At 50.6% G+C, this 16,480-nt stretch overlaps 1 protein-coding gene across 1 annotated transcript in view; it reads left to right on the forward strand.

Annotated features, from left to right (window-relative positions):
- The first annotated feature begins 6,770 nt into the window (after positions 1–6,770).
- The window catches only part of Dock2 (dedicator of cytokinesis 2), a 402,443-nt gene continuing 392,733 nt past the window's right edge, over positions 6,771–16,480 (forward strand). Inside the window, exon 1 of the mRNA XM_077797775.1 lies at positions 6,771–6,853. Within this exon, the coding sequence (XP_077653901.1) occupies positions 6,811–6,853 (43 nt within the window). The 5' untranslated portion in view covers positions 6,771–6,810. The remainder of the gene's footprint in view (positions 6,854–16,480) is intronic.

Consider the following 16,480-nt stretch of genomic DNA (forward strand, 5'->3'; position numbering starts at 1 on the left):
GAGGGAAGTGAAGGGTGGAGGGGAGGAGGGAAGGGAAGGGTGAGGGAGAGTGGATATGTGGATGGGAGGAGGGAAGGGAAGGATGACAGAGAGTGGAAGGGTGGATGGGAGGAGGGAAGGGAAGGGTGGGGGAGGGTGGAATGGTGGAAGGGATTTTCCTTGGGAAGATTTATGTGAGGGTAGAAGGGTGGATTCAGGAAGAATGGGAAGGGTGAGGGTAGGGAAGAAGTGTGGAGGGGTGGAGGGAAGGGAATTGTGAGGGAGGGTGGAAGGGTGGAGGGGTTGCCCCTTGTGAAGGGTGATTTGAGGGGGATAGTTGGAGGGGATGAGGGAAGGGAAGGTTGAGGGATTGTGCAAGTGTGGAAGGGATTGGCCTTTCTAAGGTGAGGGGATGGTGGAATGGTGGAGGGCAGGTTGAAAGGGAAGGGTGAAGGGAGGGTGGAAGGGTGGAATGGAGGAGGGATTCAAAGGGTGAATGGTGGAAGAATGGTGGAGTGGAGATAGGATGGGAAGTATGAAGTTATGGTGGAATGTTTGAGGGGAGCTGGGAATGAAAGAGTGATTGGAGAGTTGAAGGGTGGAGGGCGTGTGGAAGGGAAGCTGCTGAGGAGGTTGCAAGGGTGGAGGCGCTGGAAGGGGAGTAGTAAAGAGGGGAAAAGTTTGGTACAACATCTTGAATGTACCAACTCTGTTCCCTTTAGGACCTTTGCATTTGTGGTTTGTCTCACTGAGCTCTGAATTCCCAAGCATCCCTTGTTAATATTACTTTTTCAGAAGGCCCTTCCCTCCACTCCCACCTTTGCTCCCTTGGGGTGCTCTGTCTATCATTTCTTTGCTGATTCTCTAGGAAACCTGACTGTATTCTTGTTGATTTTGTGCCTTTCCTGCTCATGGATCAGATCCACAGTAGTCTGAACCTTGTTGTTCCCTGAGGTGTATCCTCAGTACCTAAATGGCTCCTGACAGGACGGGCTCTCAATAACTGTGGTACCTAGGAGCCTTCACCCCCTAGCGTTGGATGGAAGTCCAGTAATTCAACAAATACATCATGGTTTGTTGATGTGCATAGGACTTCCTGGGTAAGGGACAGATGTGCCCACATTGCTGAAGGCCTAGTGCTGAACACAAGACCTTAGGAAGCCTCACTGTCGCCTCTGGAGCCACACAGTTGCTCTGGTCCCTATTTCTCCAAGTCAGCGATTGTTGCAGAGGCACCCAGGTCTTGCTTGGCTCTCTCCAGGAACAAGTGTCTTGTAAATTTCGGAAATGGGAGGGCTTGACTCTGTTGGTTGCTATCACCCAAATCCCTTCCTTAGGCCTGACCAGAAATGGTGACCTCCAATACAGGCACTAGTGGTCACAGCTCAGTGCCCTCAGTGCCTCCTCAGCAGGCAACTGAAGTGGTGAGGCAAACTGGGTCTGTTTTTTATCATGGCTACTCTAAGAAAAAAGCTTTCAACCCAGCTGGACATCTAGGACTGGTTTTCAGATCTGGACTCAGATACTCCTTTTCCCAGGTTTCCTGAAATAGAGACCCTCTCCTCCTCTCTTGTTTACCTACTTTGGGTGGTACACAAGCTCAAGCAGATTTCATTTTTGTTCTTTGTCTTAAGAAAGCAATTGTGGAAATCTATTGGTCAATGGCAGTGGAGACTTGCCTCAATTGGGGGAGAAGAAGGAGTGCTAGGGACCGTGTACATGCTCCAACTAAGAATGGGTACTGACATTTTACCCCTGATTCTGCTTGTGGTAAAGCAGTGTGCATTTACTTAGGGACCAGGAATGTAGGCATTTAGGGGAAATACCCTGATTGTTAACTGTTGGAAATTCTTTTTTTAAAAAAAAAAATTGAACACCACGAGAAATAAATGTGCCCATTAAGCAAATAGGTCATGCTGCATATTTGGCCTTCAGATAGCTAGTGCCAGGCCTCTGTCCAATATACTGTCTCTAGATGAGGAATCAGTAAGTGCTGATCAGACAGGAATAGGAACAAGGTTGATGTCACCATGCACACAATATGAGTGTTGCCCTCCACTGTGCAGAAAGAGCCCATGGAATTTTCAGATAGCACATGTAGTTAAAGGGGAAGGCAGTGACTCAGGAGCCTGGTTACTGTGGGTACCCAGAGGGCTGTGTAAATGGAGGGGGGCCCCTAGGGAAATCCTCCCAGAATAGGGAGGCAGAGAGGAAGGAGCAGGACTCTTGGCTGGAGGAAGGACAGTAGAGCACGGAGGTGAGAACTGTGGCACTATAGGAGGCCCAAGTGACTGTGTGGCTAGGAAGGGGCAGAGGAGCAGGAACTGAAGCTGTGGAGGAAGCTGGATCTCACCGTGGGGGCTCCCACGGCACGCTTAGGACTTAAAGGTGTCCCAATGGCTATGGGGGATGCACTGAGGGAAGTCAATTAGGGCTTCACATCTCTGTCTTACAGTTGTCGTGGATCCCATTGGCAGTCTGTGGTGGGTTAATTAGTGGTGAGTATGAGACTGACATTTAAGGGAATAAGGGAAACCTTAAGTAAGTAGGGGAGCTTTTGATCCTCCCTCTTATCCAACCCCCTCACATTCACTCCTAGGTACTTGACAGTTACCTAAAGGCAGAGTTATTTGAATGCCTAGTTACCTGCATATCCCTTGGTGGTGTTCCTTTTCCTGGGGCTCTCATCCTGTGGGGTTTCCATCCTTTCTGGAAAGTCAATGTTAGGTGAGTACAACTCTAGTCCCTGACTCTCTGAGCTGTGCAGAATCACATCCCCAACCATAACAAAAGCAAATAGCACCATGGAGACTGCAGGTCCCCAAAGCAGCCCCCTGAGGGACACAAGTGCAGGGGGCCAGGGACCCTAACATTTAATACTGATGTATCTGCGCTACCTCCAGGAAGACCTCTTCCTTCCCTGTTCCAGGTACACTCTATCTGGGACTAGGGGGACACACAGGGAAGGGGGGCACCCCTTTGAATTGGAAGGAACCAGTTGGCAGCACTGCAGTGACACCCACCAGTGGTGCCCATGAAGGGCCTCCCAGGGCAGAAATGCCTTAGGGAAGCATTTGAGGGCCTTGGGGCACTGGATCTTCCAACTTTTATAGACACATTTCACATATGTATATCTGTGTGTGTGTGTGTGTGTGTGTGTGTGTATACATATAATTGTTTTAATTTTTAAATTTTTTGGTGGTACATGGCATTGAATCCAGTACTTTGTAGATGGATTCTACCCTGAGCTACATCCCCAGTCATTTCTATTTTATTTTGAGGCAGGGTCTTGCTATGTTATCCAGACTGGCCTTGCAAGCCTCCTCCCTCAGCCTCCTGAGTAGCTGGGATTACAGGTGTGCACCACTGTGCCCAGTATATATTTTATAATTTTCACAACCACGCTAGTGAATTCCAGCTAAATCTCAGATTTGAATTTCAATCCTGATAAAGATGGACACCCAAAGACTCCCCTTATGCTGTGTTATGGGAACAGGTCTCTGTAGCTGACCTGAACATGGGCCCAAAGTCATTGCTCTGGGCCTGCTCTTGAGGCTTTGCATGGCTCTTTCTGTGGAATGTCCTGATTTCACAAAGGTAGTAAATTCTCCCAAGTTGTCATGAATCTGCTCCTTTTATATTTTTACCTTATTCTGGCAGCTCGAGGAGACCACAGTTGCTTGGGGAAAGAGCTGTAGTCAGAGCCTGGAGAAGAGATCAGAAAAAGAAAGGAGGGGGTATCTTCACGAGGCTGTGAGGAGACACTGCTTCAACAGCTGGTTTTGAACTCTTCCCTTGGAGTGAAAGGGAGAAGAAGATGGGTCACATCTCTGAGTGGAGGACAGAGTGGTTTTAGCTGGATATTTTAGCCATTAAGGCAGGCACAGTGGTCAATAGTTATAATGAGGGGCCTCGTCCTTCTGGTCTTGGTTTTTCTATTAGCCAAATTCAGGGTTAACGATGGTTCTGAGCTCACAGGGCTACTTTGAGGATTAAATGAGACAATGCATGTAAAATGTTTAATCAGGGACCAGCAGACAGTAAGTGTTCAATGAATGGGGCTTAGAAAGATTAAACACCTACCCCAACCACACAGCTAGGGAAGGGGTGGGGTTGGGGATGCCAGCACTTCTGGATCAGGGTCTGGTGATTTCACCTGTTGCACAGGATAGAAACGATCAAAAGTGGGACAGGGCTAGGTTGTGGTTGTGGTTATGGGATGGCTTTGGAGAGAGAACCGTGATGTGGGGGAAAGGGGGGTACTTCATTAGACTGGACTTCAGGAGAAATCTCGGCCTGCATTGCCTTTTCCTAATAATCATCCGTCAGAGTGAGTGCAAAATTATATTTCTCAAGAGCCCACTGCCTAAAAGCCAGGTATCTGACAGGTGGTGTTTAATAAAACCCTGTGACCACAATTATAAATTTTAAGTGTTTTTTAGCTGGATTTTTTTTATTTGACTCTCTTGCCAAATTTTTTTTTTCATGGTGGCATAGAACTATAATATAGTCTATGGCTGTAATAAAGAGTATTTCAGAAACATAAAAGCCATCCCCTAGATGGTATGAAGTTCAGAGATTTCTATATTAAAATCTGCCCCATTAAGAGGTTAATTAACATCCAGTTAAAATGACTTAGTAAACTTCATCTTCTAATTCAAGCAATTTTTCAATTATTTTAATATGTTGGATAGTTCATTTAACATTATTTAAGGAATAGATGGTTATTTTGGGTTATGTCACCAACCATTGGGGAAAAAAATCCTCGGTGCTCCTCGGGTCTCTACCTCATGGCCTGTGGCCTCCCCACCTGCTTTTGTTCCCTGCCAGCAACTTCATTGCACTGCCCGTGTGACATTGTCACCATCAGAACCTCAGGTGAGACTCATCTGTCCTGTGGATCACCTGGCCTTGGTTCATGAAGACAAGGTAATTGCATATTGCAGGGGCTGGCCCATTAGAGTTCCTCAGCCAAATGTGGCTTGGCATATGTTTTTGTTTAGCCCACGAGGTAAGAATTCTTTCTGCATATTTAAACATTTGAAAAGAAATCAAAAGACTGTACTACATACTACCTGTGTGAGAAAATATTCTAAAATGAACACTTTATTTTATTAGAGACCAGCATAAGCAGATGAATATTTTCGATCAATTCTAATAATATGGAGCATTGGCTGTCAACTCCAAAGCTGTAAAGTTATTTTCTCCCACCCAAATCTATTTTTGTCATTGCTAGACCTATTTTTCAAAAGAACAAGCTCGATTGCTAGTATCATATTTTGAATCTTACTGATAAAAAAATCAGAGAGACTTTTTTTTTTCCTCATTAGGCTAGTGCTTACGTATCCTTAATATAGCCTCTTGACGTAACTATTTACAATCTGGGCCTCTATAGAAAATGTCTGCCAACCTCTGATGTGTAGTGGGGATTTGTAGAACAGTTGGAATGGTTCTGAGTTACCCTGGCAGGCAGTCGTCCCCAGTCATTCAGGCAAACACCAGTGAAGGTGTTGCTTGCTGCAAAGTATTCTGTAGTTGTTATTAAAATCTACCATCAGTTGACCTTAAATAAAGGAGATTATCCTTAATAATCTAGGTCTGCCTGATCCAACCGGTTGACAGATCTTAAGAGGACCGAGGTTCCTTGAAGAAGAAGGAGTCCATCTGTGGCGGCAGTTCCCACTCCTGTCAGTTTCCAGCCTGCCCTGCAGGCCCAGAAAGGGCAAAACCAAGGATATTGGTAGTTACACCCTTGAGAAAACAGGCTTTGAAATCTGAATTCTCTAGATTTCATCCCTGCCTAGCCAGCTCCACAATGGCTTCGGCCAATTGCTTGTATAAATCTATTTATATCCACATGCCACTGGTTCTGGTCCTCTGCCGCAACCCTGACGACCACAACAGCTCTCTCTAAAGGCACCACCTAACTTTTGCTGTTAAAAACTGAAAAGTAAATCACTTTAAATAAAATTCATATTTTAAGGGAGCTGCCTGTGGAATGATATTTCCTCATCTCTCTTAATGACTCCAGAACAGAAAAGGGTGGTGAGAATCTTGAAGAAAGAGAGAGAATTTGACTGACTTAAATTTGCTCCTGTCACTGTGACGGCAGGAGCTGGGGTGTGGGGAAGGTCTCCCCTGGCCTGACTCTGGGGCTGCTCTGGACCCACTGTTGCCCCCCTTCACCCCTTCATGTTGGTGAATTCCGTGCTGGGTACTTTCAGAGGAGAGTTTCCTAAACTTTCTTGGGATTTTCCAGTGGGTCCCTGGTAAGATAAGGATAAAACTCTGAAGGACTGCCCTCTAGCAGTCACTTCACTCTTCTGTGTCACCTGCTGTGAACATTGTCCTCTCTGATCCTCACAATGGTCCTATGAACGAGGCACTGTCCATTTTACAGAGGAGAAACCTCAACCTTAGATCATGAAGTCATTTGTTTTGGTTTGGATTTGAACCCAGATCTGACAGCAAAGTTCATGCTAAGTGTCTGTTCAGTCATTTGGTTCAGAAATCAGGGACCTCTCAGCCCAGGTGGTCCCCATGGCCCCGGGTGCCCACCTGGCCTCTGGCCACTCGCTTGGGGAAGAGATAAGTTGGGGGCGGACCCCCAAGTTTTGCAAGAGGCCTTCTAGCCACTAGCCTAGGGTGCCCCTGCTGGAGGACAGTAGGGAGGAGGGAGCGGGGAGCCCAGGGAGGGGAGGGCTGGGAGGGCGGGCCCTGAAAGAGAGTTTGAAAAGAGGAAGGAAGTGGGGCCCAGCAGAGCGCCTAGCCACTCCTGCTGGCTTCCCCACGGAGGACTCAAGGCCCGCAGGCAGGCACCCCGGCCCAGCCATGACCCCCTGGCGCAAAACTGACAAGGAGCGGCAGGGTGTGGGTAGGTGTGCAAGCTGGGCAATGGGCAGGCGGCTGGAGAGCCACACGTGGGAAGATGCTTATGGCACCTGGCAGCTTGGATGAGGGCAGGGGCGCCCTTGGAGGCCCCAGGGCTCAGGGGCTCCCTTTGCCTGCTGGAAGGGGAGGCTGCGGGTATGAAGGGGAGGCTGGGGTCTGGGTAAAGGTGGGCACCTGCCCATGACTCTGGCTTCCAAAGGTGCCCTTTCTCCTTAGTGCTGCTGAGCTTCAGAGGTGGTGTCCAGCAGGCTGCTTGCTCCCTTGTGCCAGGCTCAGCCTTCTCCATCTGTTCACTTGCTGGGTGGAGGGAGCCCCGCTGTCCCCCAGGTCTGCCATAGCCCACCCAGGATGCCCTCTACCTCCCCTGTCCAAAGCACCTCCCTCTGCCCTTTGCTGGGCCTGTTCCTCCTGGGTCAGGTGACCCCTGATTTGGCAGAGCATCCAGGGGCCCCTGCACATTTGGGGAGTGGGGCGGGAGGGCTGGATCCTTCACTCAGCCCACGGCCTCTGGAGAAGGAAGCTCCTTTCAGGGGACCTGGGGATAACTCAGAAGCCAGCCCCTCCAATTTCAGCCATCTAAGCTCCCAGAGGCCTCAGCCTCAAGCTGAGGGCGGAAGTGGCAGCTGGGGGAAGGGAGGCAGCAGGTACTGGGGCTCCTTCTAAGTGTAATGGGTGATGCAATCCTCATACACTTGAGTGTGAACTTAAAAAGTGCCCTGGAGATTGCCACACAGGCCACTGGCAGACACGCGGCAGAGGTGACGCTTCAGCTGGTAAAGCCCTGGGTGCCCCAGCCCTGGGCAAGGAGAGGCAGGGGTTCCCCAGGCCACTGTTGGAGAAGCTCTCTGACAGCTCAAATATATCATCCACATACTGGGCACTAGGCACTGCAGGGCATAGATGAATAGTCCCCATCCAAAGAATACACAGGATCCTTAGCCTCCAGGGGTCTCAAGTTCTCGGTCTCTAAAATGGGAAATTTGAACTAGACTCAATCAAGACCCTTTTTTAACTTCAGGGCTTCTCTGGCCCTTCCAACTGGGGTATCAGGCTAACAATCTACCCTGGGAACCATGGAGATTGTTAACTAGGGCAGGCCATGTGGGTGGAGGGACCTCTGTGGTCCAGAAGAGACCAGTGTGGCTGGTCCAGGAAGAAGAAAGCACATCCAGGCAAGAAGAGCTGGTAGCATCTTCACCTTCTGGAAGCGTGCAGGGAAGGGAATAACAAAACCACGGTTATACCCGGCTGAGGAACTGGGCTTTCCCCATTTAGGCCACCGAGGGCTCTGAGCAGGCAGGGCTTGAGCAGTTCTGTGCTTAAGCCAGCATGGAGGGAGGCTGGGGGGACAAAAGATAAGGGAGTCATGCCACAGGCCAGAGACAGTATTGGTATTCCAGGGTAATTAGAGGAGTTCATGGGGGAGACTGAGCATTGCAAAATGTGTTCCCACAGGGCCCAGGGGCTGCAGAAACCTGCTGCACAGGCTCATGCTAAGGTGTGCATCCTGGCTATGGTGCCAGCTGGCCTGAGCCTGGGTTCCAGCCTCCCCAGCCCTGTGACCTAAGCCTCACGCCTCTCCTTACCCACTCCAGGGCTTGGCTTCCTTGTCCATACAGTGGGGTTCATCACAGCATCTGCTTCCCAGGGCATCTGTCTCGTGTGCCTCAGGTGAAGACTCAGGTACAGAGCACCCTCCTAAATGTCATCAATATTTATTTTAGACTGTCTCCTTTGGGCCCAGTTGAAACTTGATGTCACAGAATGGGAGGGGGCTCAATGATGGAGTAGGGAGGATTCTCACCCTCCCTGACAGAAGCTATCCTGCCAGTGTGGCCTGGGTGGATTAACACTGTCAGGCCCCAGCCCCCACCACTTCTGGATCTGGTGGGAGGGCTGATATTCTCCACACCTACTTATGAAAACATGAGGGTCAGAAATCACCTGGTGGGCACCTGCCCATTGAAGAGATCTCCTCTCTCTGCAGAATCAGTGACTGCAATCTCCAACCCTGAGCCCTGGGGAAAGAAAAGGGAAAGAAAGGGAGGCTCAGGCTGTGATGGTATGGGGACAGGTCATCCAACATGAAAACCCAGCAAGTGGCCAAGAGAAAGGGAGCCAGGTTCTAGCTCTGACCCATCTCTCTTTGCAGATGGATCTCTATTTTACCTTTCTCACTTTGGTCCAGACATTGATACTTTCCTGTTTCAAACCATTGTGTTATGAAGATCACTTGAGAATCTATGTATATGGGGGTTTGGAAGATAAAGAGCTGGAGCTCTCTCTGTGTGTGGTGGGTGCTTAGACAAACTCTCTCTGCCATCTCTTCAGAACAGGTGACATTTAACTTTCCCTCCCGTGGTCTCATGGACAGGGCTGCTGGTGTCTGCTTGCGCTCTCCACTGGGGCTTTTGAGGAGGATGCTTCTTGGTTATCTTGCATGATCTGGTGGGCAGCCAGGAGTATCCTTAGGTCACTCCCCAGCCAGGGTTTCTTCTTTCTGCTGCAGCCGTGACATGTGATCCATCAGAGCTGTGAGAAGATCTGGGGTACAAGTGTGATAGAGGCAGTGTGAGTTCAGAGGACAAAAGGGTGCGTTTTTGCATGAGGAGTGGTGTGTGGGCTCAGAAGCTCATGTGTGAAGTGGGGATTGCGATCTGATCATGACCAGTTGCTCTGTCTCTGAATTGGGGAGTGATGGCGGTCCCACAGGCTGTTGTGAGGATGGAATGAGGTAAAGCCTGGGGCACTGAGGAGTGTGCCTGGCTCCACTAGTAAGTGACTGAACCAGGCAAGTCAGTGATGCACCCAGCACCGACTTTAGGACATCAATTCCCATAGGAATGTTGCATGCCAAGTTTGCAAAGCTCATTCTGATGCAGCGCTGTTATGGAAGAAGACACGGGTCCCCAAGTTCACATGACAGGGAAGTACTGGAGCTGACCCTTAAATGCCATGACCTGCATGCAGACACCTGGCCCTCTGGAGAGGCCAGGAGGGCATCTAGGAGGGGACATGTTGAGCAAAGGCAGAAAGCTGGAATGCATGTAAGATGTGGGTCAAACAAGAAGTGGTCTAACTTGGCTTTAGTGGGTGTTTGGAGAGGATGTGGCAAAAGCAGATTTTGCCAGATTTTGAGGGGCTGTGAGAGCCACGCTGAGGCTAGACTTCCTGTGAGCACTGAGGTCCAAGCAAGAGTATCACTGGTAAGAAGTTAACATAGCTAACTAGGAGAGGGACAAGTACTGGACACCAACTAGAAGGGAAGAGCAGAACACTTTCACTTGTCTACTGACTGCCTGGGTGGCTGACCTAGCAGAGTTCACCTAGAATCAGCACTGTCCTTGTGGCACAGGCCTGCAGTCCCAGGGACCTAGGAGGCTGAGGCAGGAGGGTCAAAAATTTGAGGACAGCCTCAGCAACTTAGCGAGGCCATGTTTCAGAATAAAAAGTAAAAAGGGCTGACGATGTACCCCAGTGGTAGAGTGCCCCTGGGTTCAATTCCCCGTTCCCACCACCACCACCAAAAAAAAAAAAGCCTTTCAGCCTTCACCATCTTAACACCCCCAGCCTGAGACTCTGGTCAGTGATGAGAACTTTCTCCTTGCAGGACGGAGGGAAGGGCAGCCAACTTTCTGATTTATTCATGGTCATTGAACTTCCCTGGGAGAGGGCATTATGGCTGTCCCCGTTTCCTTTTTCTTAGGAGTTTCTTCTTTTACGGGAAGATCCAGGAGGACTTCTTTGTGCACTGTTGATTCTCATTTGCTTCTAGCACAAAATAGCCATTATGCTAAGGTGGCCTATTTTGGGTTGCACATTCTGATCCCCTACGGATCAGAAACGTCTTCTGTGTACAACCTGTTTCCAGCTGTGGCTCTGTCCCTGGGTTTGGTGAGGTTTTGTGGGTTCCTTTGAGGGCAAGGAGGGATAATCTGTTCTGTGGCTCTCGCCCACCTCCTGGTGGTATTCTGGCAAGCTCTGGTACTCCTTGGCGTGTACATATCACCCTGCTTTTGGCTTCTGTCCTTGCCTGGTGTTCTCTGGTGGGCAGCCAGGAGCATCCTTAGGTCACTCCCCAGCCAGGGTTTCTTCAGTCTCTCTCCAAAGGCACAAGAAGAGTATGCATGGAAAACACCCAGAGGCACCCGTGCGTGCTCTGGCTGCCAAAGGCAACAGATGAGAAGGGATGGAGATCACCTTCCACACACTAACCACTCCATCCATCCTCCACTCCTTCTCTGTTTATTCTCTGGGCATTTGTGGGGCATTTCCTGTGTGCACTCTGCTAGCCACTGAGATACTGGAATCAGGTTAGCATGGGCACTGCCCTTTTGGAACTTGTACTAGTAGTGAAGGGGAAAAAAAGAACTTTGTGGGCCCATCATATTGGAGGCTTTCCATCCACCCTCTTTGCCACATGGACTGTACCTTTGGACTGGTTCCCCAAAATTAGTATCATGCAGCAAAACTCGTGGATTGGAAATCTAATTCCTTCCTGCTGCCACTCTTGGGTGCCTGGGACTCCTACTTTCTGATGCTTCTACAACTCGGGGCTATTGGGGAGGCTGCTGGTGGAGTCCACATGAGGAGATCATCCTAAGGCCATGTACACGGAAGGTATACAGAAGCCACAGAAACCAGTGGCCAACCTGCCCTGCCCTTAATGTCAGGATTTGAATGAGCTTGAAAAAACTGTTTTCTCAGCTCTGCTTCCTCCTGAGATAAGCCTCGTTATATTGCCGCTGTGTTTTGAGACAGGAAATGTAGTCACCATCACGCTCTGCTCACTTCTGGACCTTGGTTGTTTTTAAAGCTTACAGCCTTTAATTTAATAGCCAATTACCCACGGTGCCACAGCCTGTGTTCTGCAGCATGTGTTTGGCCAACAGGGATGCCGATGCTTACCACCACCCGCCTCCAGGGGCATCTGGGCAGAGACAGCATGAATGTTCCCTTCACAGGCACTTTCTCCGGGCTTCTCACTTCCCCTAGTTGGTGGGAATTAAAAGGCTGTCAGGTTGAGTTCCTGAGCTGTGCAAGTCTTACTCTGCATGGGGAAAGTCATCCCTGTCCCTGACCCAACCGGGACACTTGAGGCTTCTGCACTGGTTAGGAGTCTCAGTGGCATAACATGACTGATAACAGGGACCCTTTTCCAGACCTCTCCCTAGTCATTCTTCAGAGGACTTAGGGTTCCCTGACAGCACGTGATCCCTTGGGACAAAGTCTGGACTAGACTGGTGGAAGGAGACACAGGTGGACAGTGTGACAGATAGATAGACAATGTGACTTGCATGAAATCCCCAGGACACAGCACCAGAGCTGAACAGAGCAGATACTCAGCAGGTGTTTGTGGGGTTGGGTTATGTGGTGCAGTGCCAGGCCTAGGTGCACGCTGACTGGCATGTTTGGCTGCAGCAGAGAGGCATCCCTGTACTCCGAAGTCCTGAGTGTTTTCCTGGAAAGTGGGATTGTCCTTGCTTGACTGGGAGTGGCAGTAGGGAGTGGCAGGAGGAAAATGTGTCCTAGGTAGAAAGAAGAGCTTGTGTAAAGATCCTGAGGAGGGTCCGCAGGGCTCTGTGGGAGGTCAGGGTGGCTGCATTAGGGGAGCAAGGGGCAGATAGGAGGAATGGGTTCTGTGAGGGGAGGTCACATGGAGCAGGGCGTGGTAGGTGCTTTCACTCTTCCTGGAAGGGGGAATGGGGTATTACAGAGTTTGGAGCAGAATCATAGAGCGACCTGCCTTAGTTTGTAAGAGGACTATTCTAGCAGTTTCCTGATGAATAATGAAGGGAATTAGTGTGGAAGCAGGGAGAGCAATTAGGCAGCTGCTGTAATAGCCTAGATCAGAGATAGCAGAGCCCACGCTGAGAAGGGGGCGGTGGAGGTGCAGGATGGGCTTCCATTCTGGGTGTGTGTGCTGTAGCGCAGCAAAAGGGATGTCCCTCGTGGACAGGACATGGTTCTGGGGGGACAAGGGTGACCCCAGCGTTTTTGAAGGGGACAGCTAGAACAATGGGAATTGCACATAGGTTCTCTCTAGTTTAACCCTGGATCTGAGGCGTCCCCAACATTTCCATCAATACCCTTTTGCAGAATGGCGCATTTAGAGAGACTGTGTTATGGTTTGATATTCTACCACCCTGGGAGGTGGGAACCTTAATCTCATCTGAGAAGAGGAAGCTGAGGTAGAAGCCTCCCCAGTCTGAGGGGGATGCAGCCTGTTGCAGGCACTTTAAAAAACACATCTCCCCCCTGGGATTTTATCTGGGTGGTCACTCTTCACCTCTGGCCTTGGCCTATTTTCTGATGTCATAACTAAACGCCACCCAGTGGGAAGTTTACAAAGAAGAGAGGTTTATTTAGCTGGTGGTTCTGGGGGCCAGAAAGCCCAAGAGCAGGGTGCCAGCACCTGCACATGTCTGAAGAAGCCTTCCTGCTGCATGGCAACATGGTGGACACAGTCTGCAGGAGACAGAGCAGGCACTAATACCACACAAGGCCACCTCATGGCTAATTCTGCTCATTTCTCAGAGGTCCCACTTCTAAATGTCATTAACATATGAAACTGGGGTGTAAGTTTCTAACATGAATTTTGGGGGACCTGTTCAACTATAGCCCCTGGTCTCTTTTGCCCTGTGACTGCATGTCCTCTCCTCTACTGGATGACTCTTGCCAGAGGTCAGAGCTCTGCTGGGGATTAACTCTGAGTCCATCCAGCTCAAAGCAATCACAGTGTTCTGGGAGGTCAGAGAAACTAATTATCATCCTCACAGTTGGTCCCCTGGAGAGGCCAATGGAAGCTATAAGCTGTCTTCTCACAAAGGCGTGCACATGTGAGTCGTGCATTATGAATTAACTGAGCCCCATTCATGAAGCAGGAGGGCCTGGCCAAGTGTGCCCACTCACTATCTTGTAAAACTGGTCCAGTAGATACGTGAGTTTGGTAGCTGTGGCACTCTGCCCAAGGTATGAATTCCTGAACTCAGGAGCTGCCAAGAATCAGAAACAGGTCTTATAACCTGTCCAGATCAGTTACGTTCAATGATTCTTCTGCTCTGTGGTGGAGAGCTAGTTTCAGGTCCAGAGCATGCACCTGCCTTTAGGATGCCTGCGCCCGTGGGGATCTCTCCTGCAGGAGGCAGCGGAGAGCATCCCTGGCATTCACGTCTGCCTTTCCCAGACTGGAGCAGTCACCTTCTGGGTGATGTTAGGTGGCTCCTGCTACCACCCGTCGCGGCTCTCTGCATTTTGGGTGGCAGGGTCTGGGTCCTCCCCAGAATGTGAGCTCCAGGACAGCAAGACCATGTCCTCGTCTCTTTGTCCCACCTGGGGCAGGGGCTGCATCAGCAGCAGTGCTTGATGGGACAGATGGATGAGTGGACAGATGGACACTTGGGCAGGGGAGGAGCTCTTTCAGTTTTGATGGCTTCGTAAGGTTCAGGTGGACTGAGTCGCCTCATCTTGTCTTCATCTTGCCACTTTCTTCTCCTCGCTGCTGAGAGGCTGGGTCCCATAAGAACACAACAGAGGCTCTCCCCAGATGCTGGACCTCTGCAGGTGATACCTCAGGGACTCCATGAAGAGTCCCCCAACCTCTCCTTCCCCTCCCTGCTCTGTCAGCCTCCCACCTCGGGGCTGCTGAGTCCTTCCCCTCGCCCTTCCTCTGCCCTCCAGCCTCACTCCCCCCATGGGCTCCCTTTCCCCCGAGAGCCAGGCTGTGGGGCTTGCAGCTTGGACTTCATTATTGAGACAGCTCCCTGCTCCCTGAATGTTTGTTTTGTCTCTTCCACTCAATTTCATGAAAACTGCAGGACGCCCAAGCCACCTCTCCTCTCTCTACTATCCCAATGCACAGGATCCAGCAAACAGCTGGAGACGCTGCATTTGGGGTAGGGAGCTGATTGGATGGATTTTGTTCTAAAAGCCCCTCTTCCAACTCAATGGGGTGCGTGTGAATTCAGGAGTGTGTAAAGTGTGTGAGTGTATGTGTGTATTCTGTATCCTCCAGGAGTACTGGAAAGGAGGCAGTAGAATTCCAGCAAGAGGCTTTAGAGCAGAACTGACCAGCCTTGAACACTTGATGTTTTGGGTCAAAGGATTCTTTGATATGGGGCCGTCCTGTGTGGTGTGGGATGGTATGTTACTCTGCTTTCTGATGCTATAACAAAATACCTGAAGCTGGATACTTAAAGAGAGTGGAGAGGTATGTTTTAGCACAAAGTTTCAGGGGCTAAAAGTCTAAGATCTGAGATGGGGTGACTTCATCTGCTCAGCCCCTGTGTGGACCTCTTGGTGCCACAGAGTGGAGAGGAGACTGGAAGCCAGAGGCCAGGCAGGGGCCATCTGGCTGTGTTTATAACCCCCACTCTTCCAGGAACAAACCGCAGTGTCATGAGAACTGCATTAATCATTTCCAAGGGTGGCGCCCCCATGATCTAACCACCTCCCTGTAGGCCTGTAGCTCTTTCCAGCACTCTTACTACTCCACCCTGGCACCCAGCCTGCAGCACCTCAGCCTCCAGGACACACTCAGACAATGTGGAACCATAGCAGGGATTGAGCAGCCCCCACAGCCTCTACCCACTGGGTGCTGGGAGCCCCGCTGCCCCCACTTCACTCCAAGTTGCTACAAAGACAAACTTTCTCCAAGACCCAAAATAACCCTTTATTGTGAGTCACTGGTTTAGAGAAGCCGGGGAATCCTAACTCTTCTCTTGTGGGCTGGGGATGTCACTTTGCCTCACTAAAGACAGCACAATGATACTCTGCCCAGAAGGTGGTTGTCACCACCCAAGAGGGGACTGAAGCTGCTAGCAGCATGCAGGGACCAAGTGCATCTCCACTAGGGACAGGAGGCGCAGCGCGGAGGCTGTGCTCCCACGGCTGCCTGTGGAGGGATCTGGCCAGCTCCCTCCTCTCTGCCACCCTGGCTCCCTCTGCATCCCACACCACCTCAGTTTCCTTTTCTGTAAAATAGAGATGGCAACAGCTGTACCCACCCTAAGAATTGTGCTGAGGGTTAACGAGGTTGTCTAAAGCCCTGGGGAAGTGTCCCAGTGCCGGAGGTATTCTCAGAACCTGGCTCTTTCAGGCGCTGGTCCCCTGCCCCTCCTCCCCCTCCCCCTCCTCCGTCTCCATCCTGGGCTGTGGCTCTGCTGCCTCCTGGTTGGCCAGCTTATGCCTGGGTTTGAACTGGGGTTGCTGCTGGGTCTCCACAGTGGCCCTCCCTGGTGACATCGGGATCCAGACGCCCCACATTTCACACTGCCTGCGCTTTTCGATGTGCGCAGTGCCCTTGGGCCCACCTGCACCTGCGCTGGTTCTGTCTTCCCCTGGAGTGGAGGCTCTCCAGAGCCTGCTCAGTCTGAAGTGAGCTCCAGGCAATTACATTCTCCCTCTGTGTTATTGTGTTTGTTCCCCTGACACTGCCACTTGTCGAAACTCTATTAACACCTGGTGTTGGTTGAAGCTCTCTTTTTCAAACATGTCAGTAAATGGCAGGGCCCCCAGGAGGACCCAGTGCTTCCCCATGGGTCACAGCTGGCCAGCTGCAATACAAATTAGCAGCCGGCTTGGTCAGCATCTCTTGAAGCAATCCAAGAAA

The sequence above is a fragment of the Urocitellus parryii genome, chromosome 1, assembly GCF_045843805.1.
Source record: "Urocitellus parryii isolate mUroPar1 chromosome 1, mUroPar1.hap1, whole genome shotgun sequence".
NCBI lineage: Eukaryota > Metazoa > Chordata > Mammalia > Rodentia > Sciuridae > Urocitellus > Urocitellus parryii.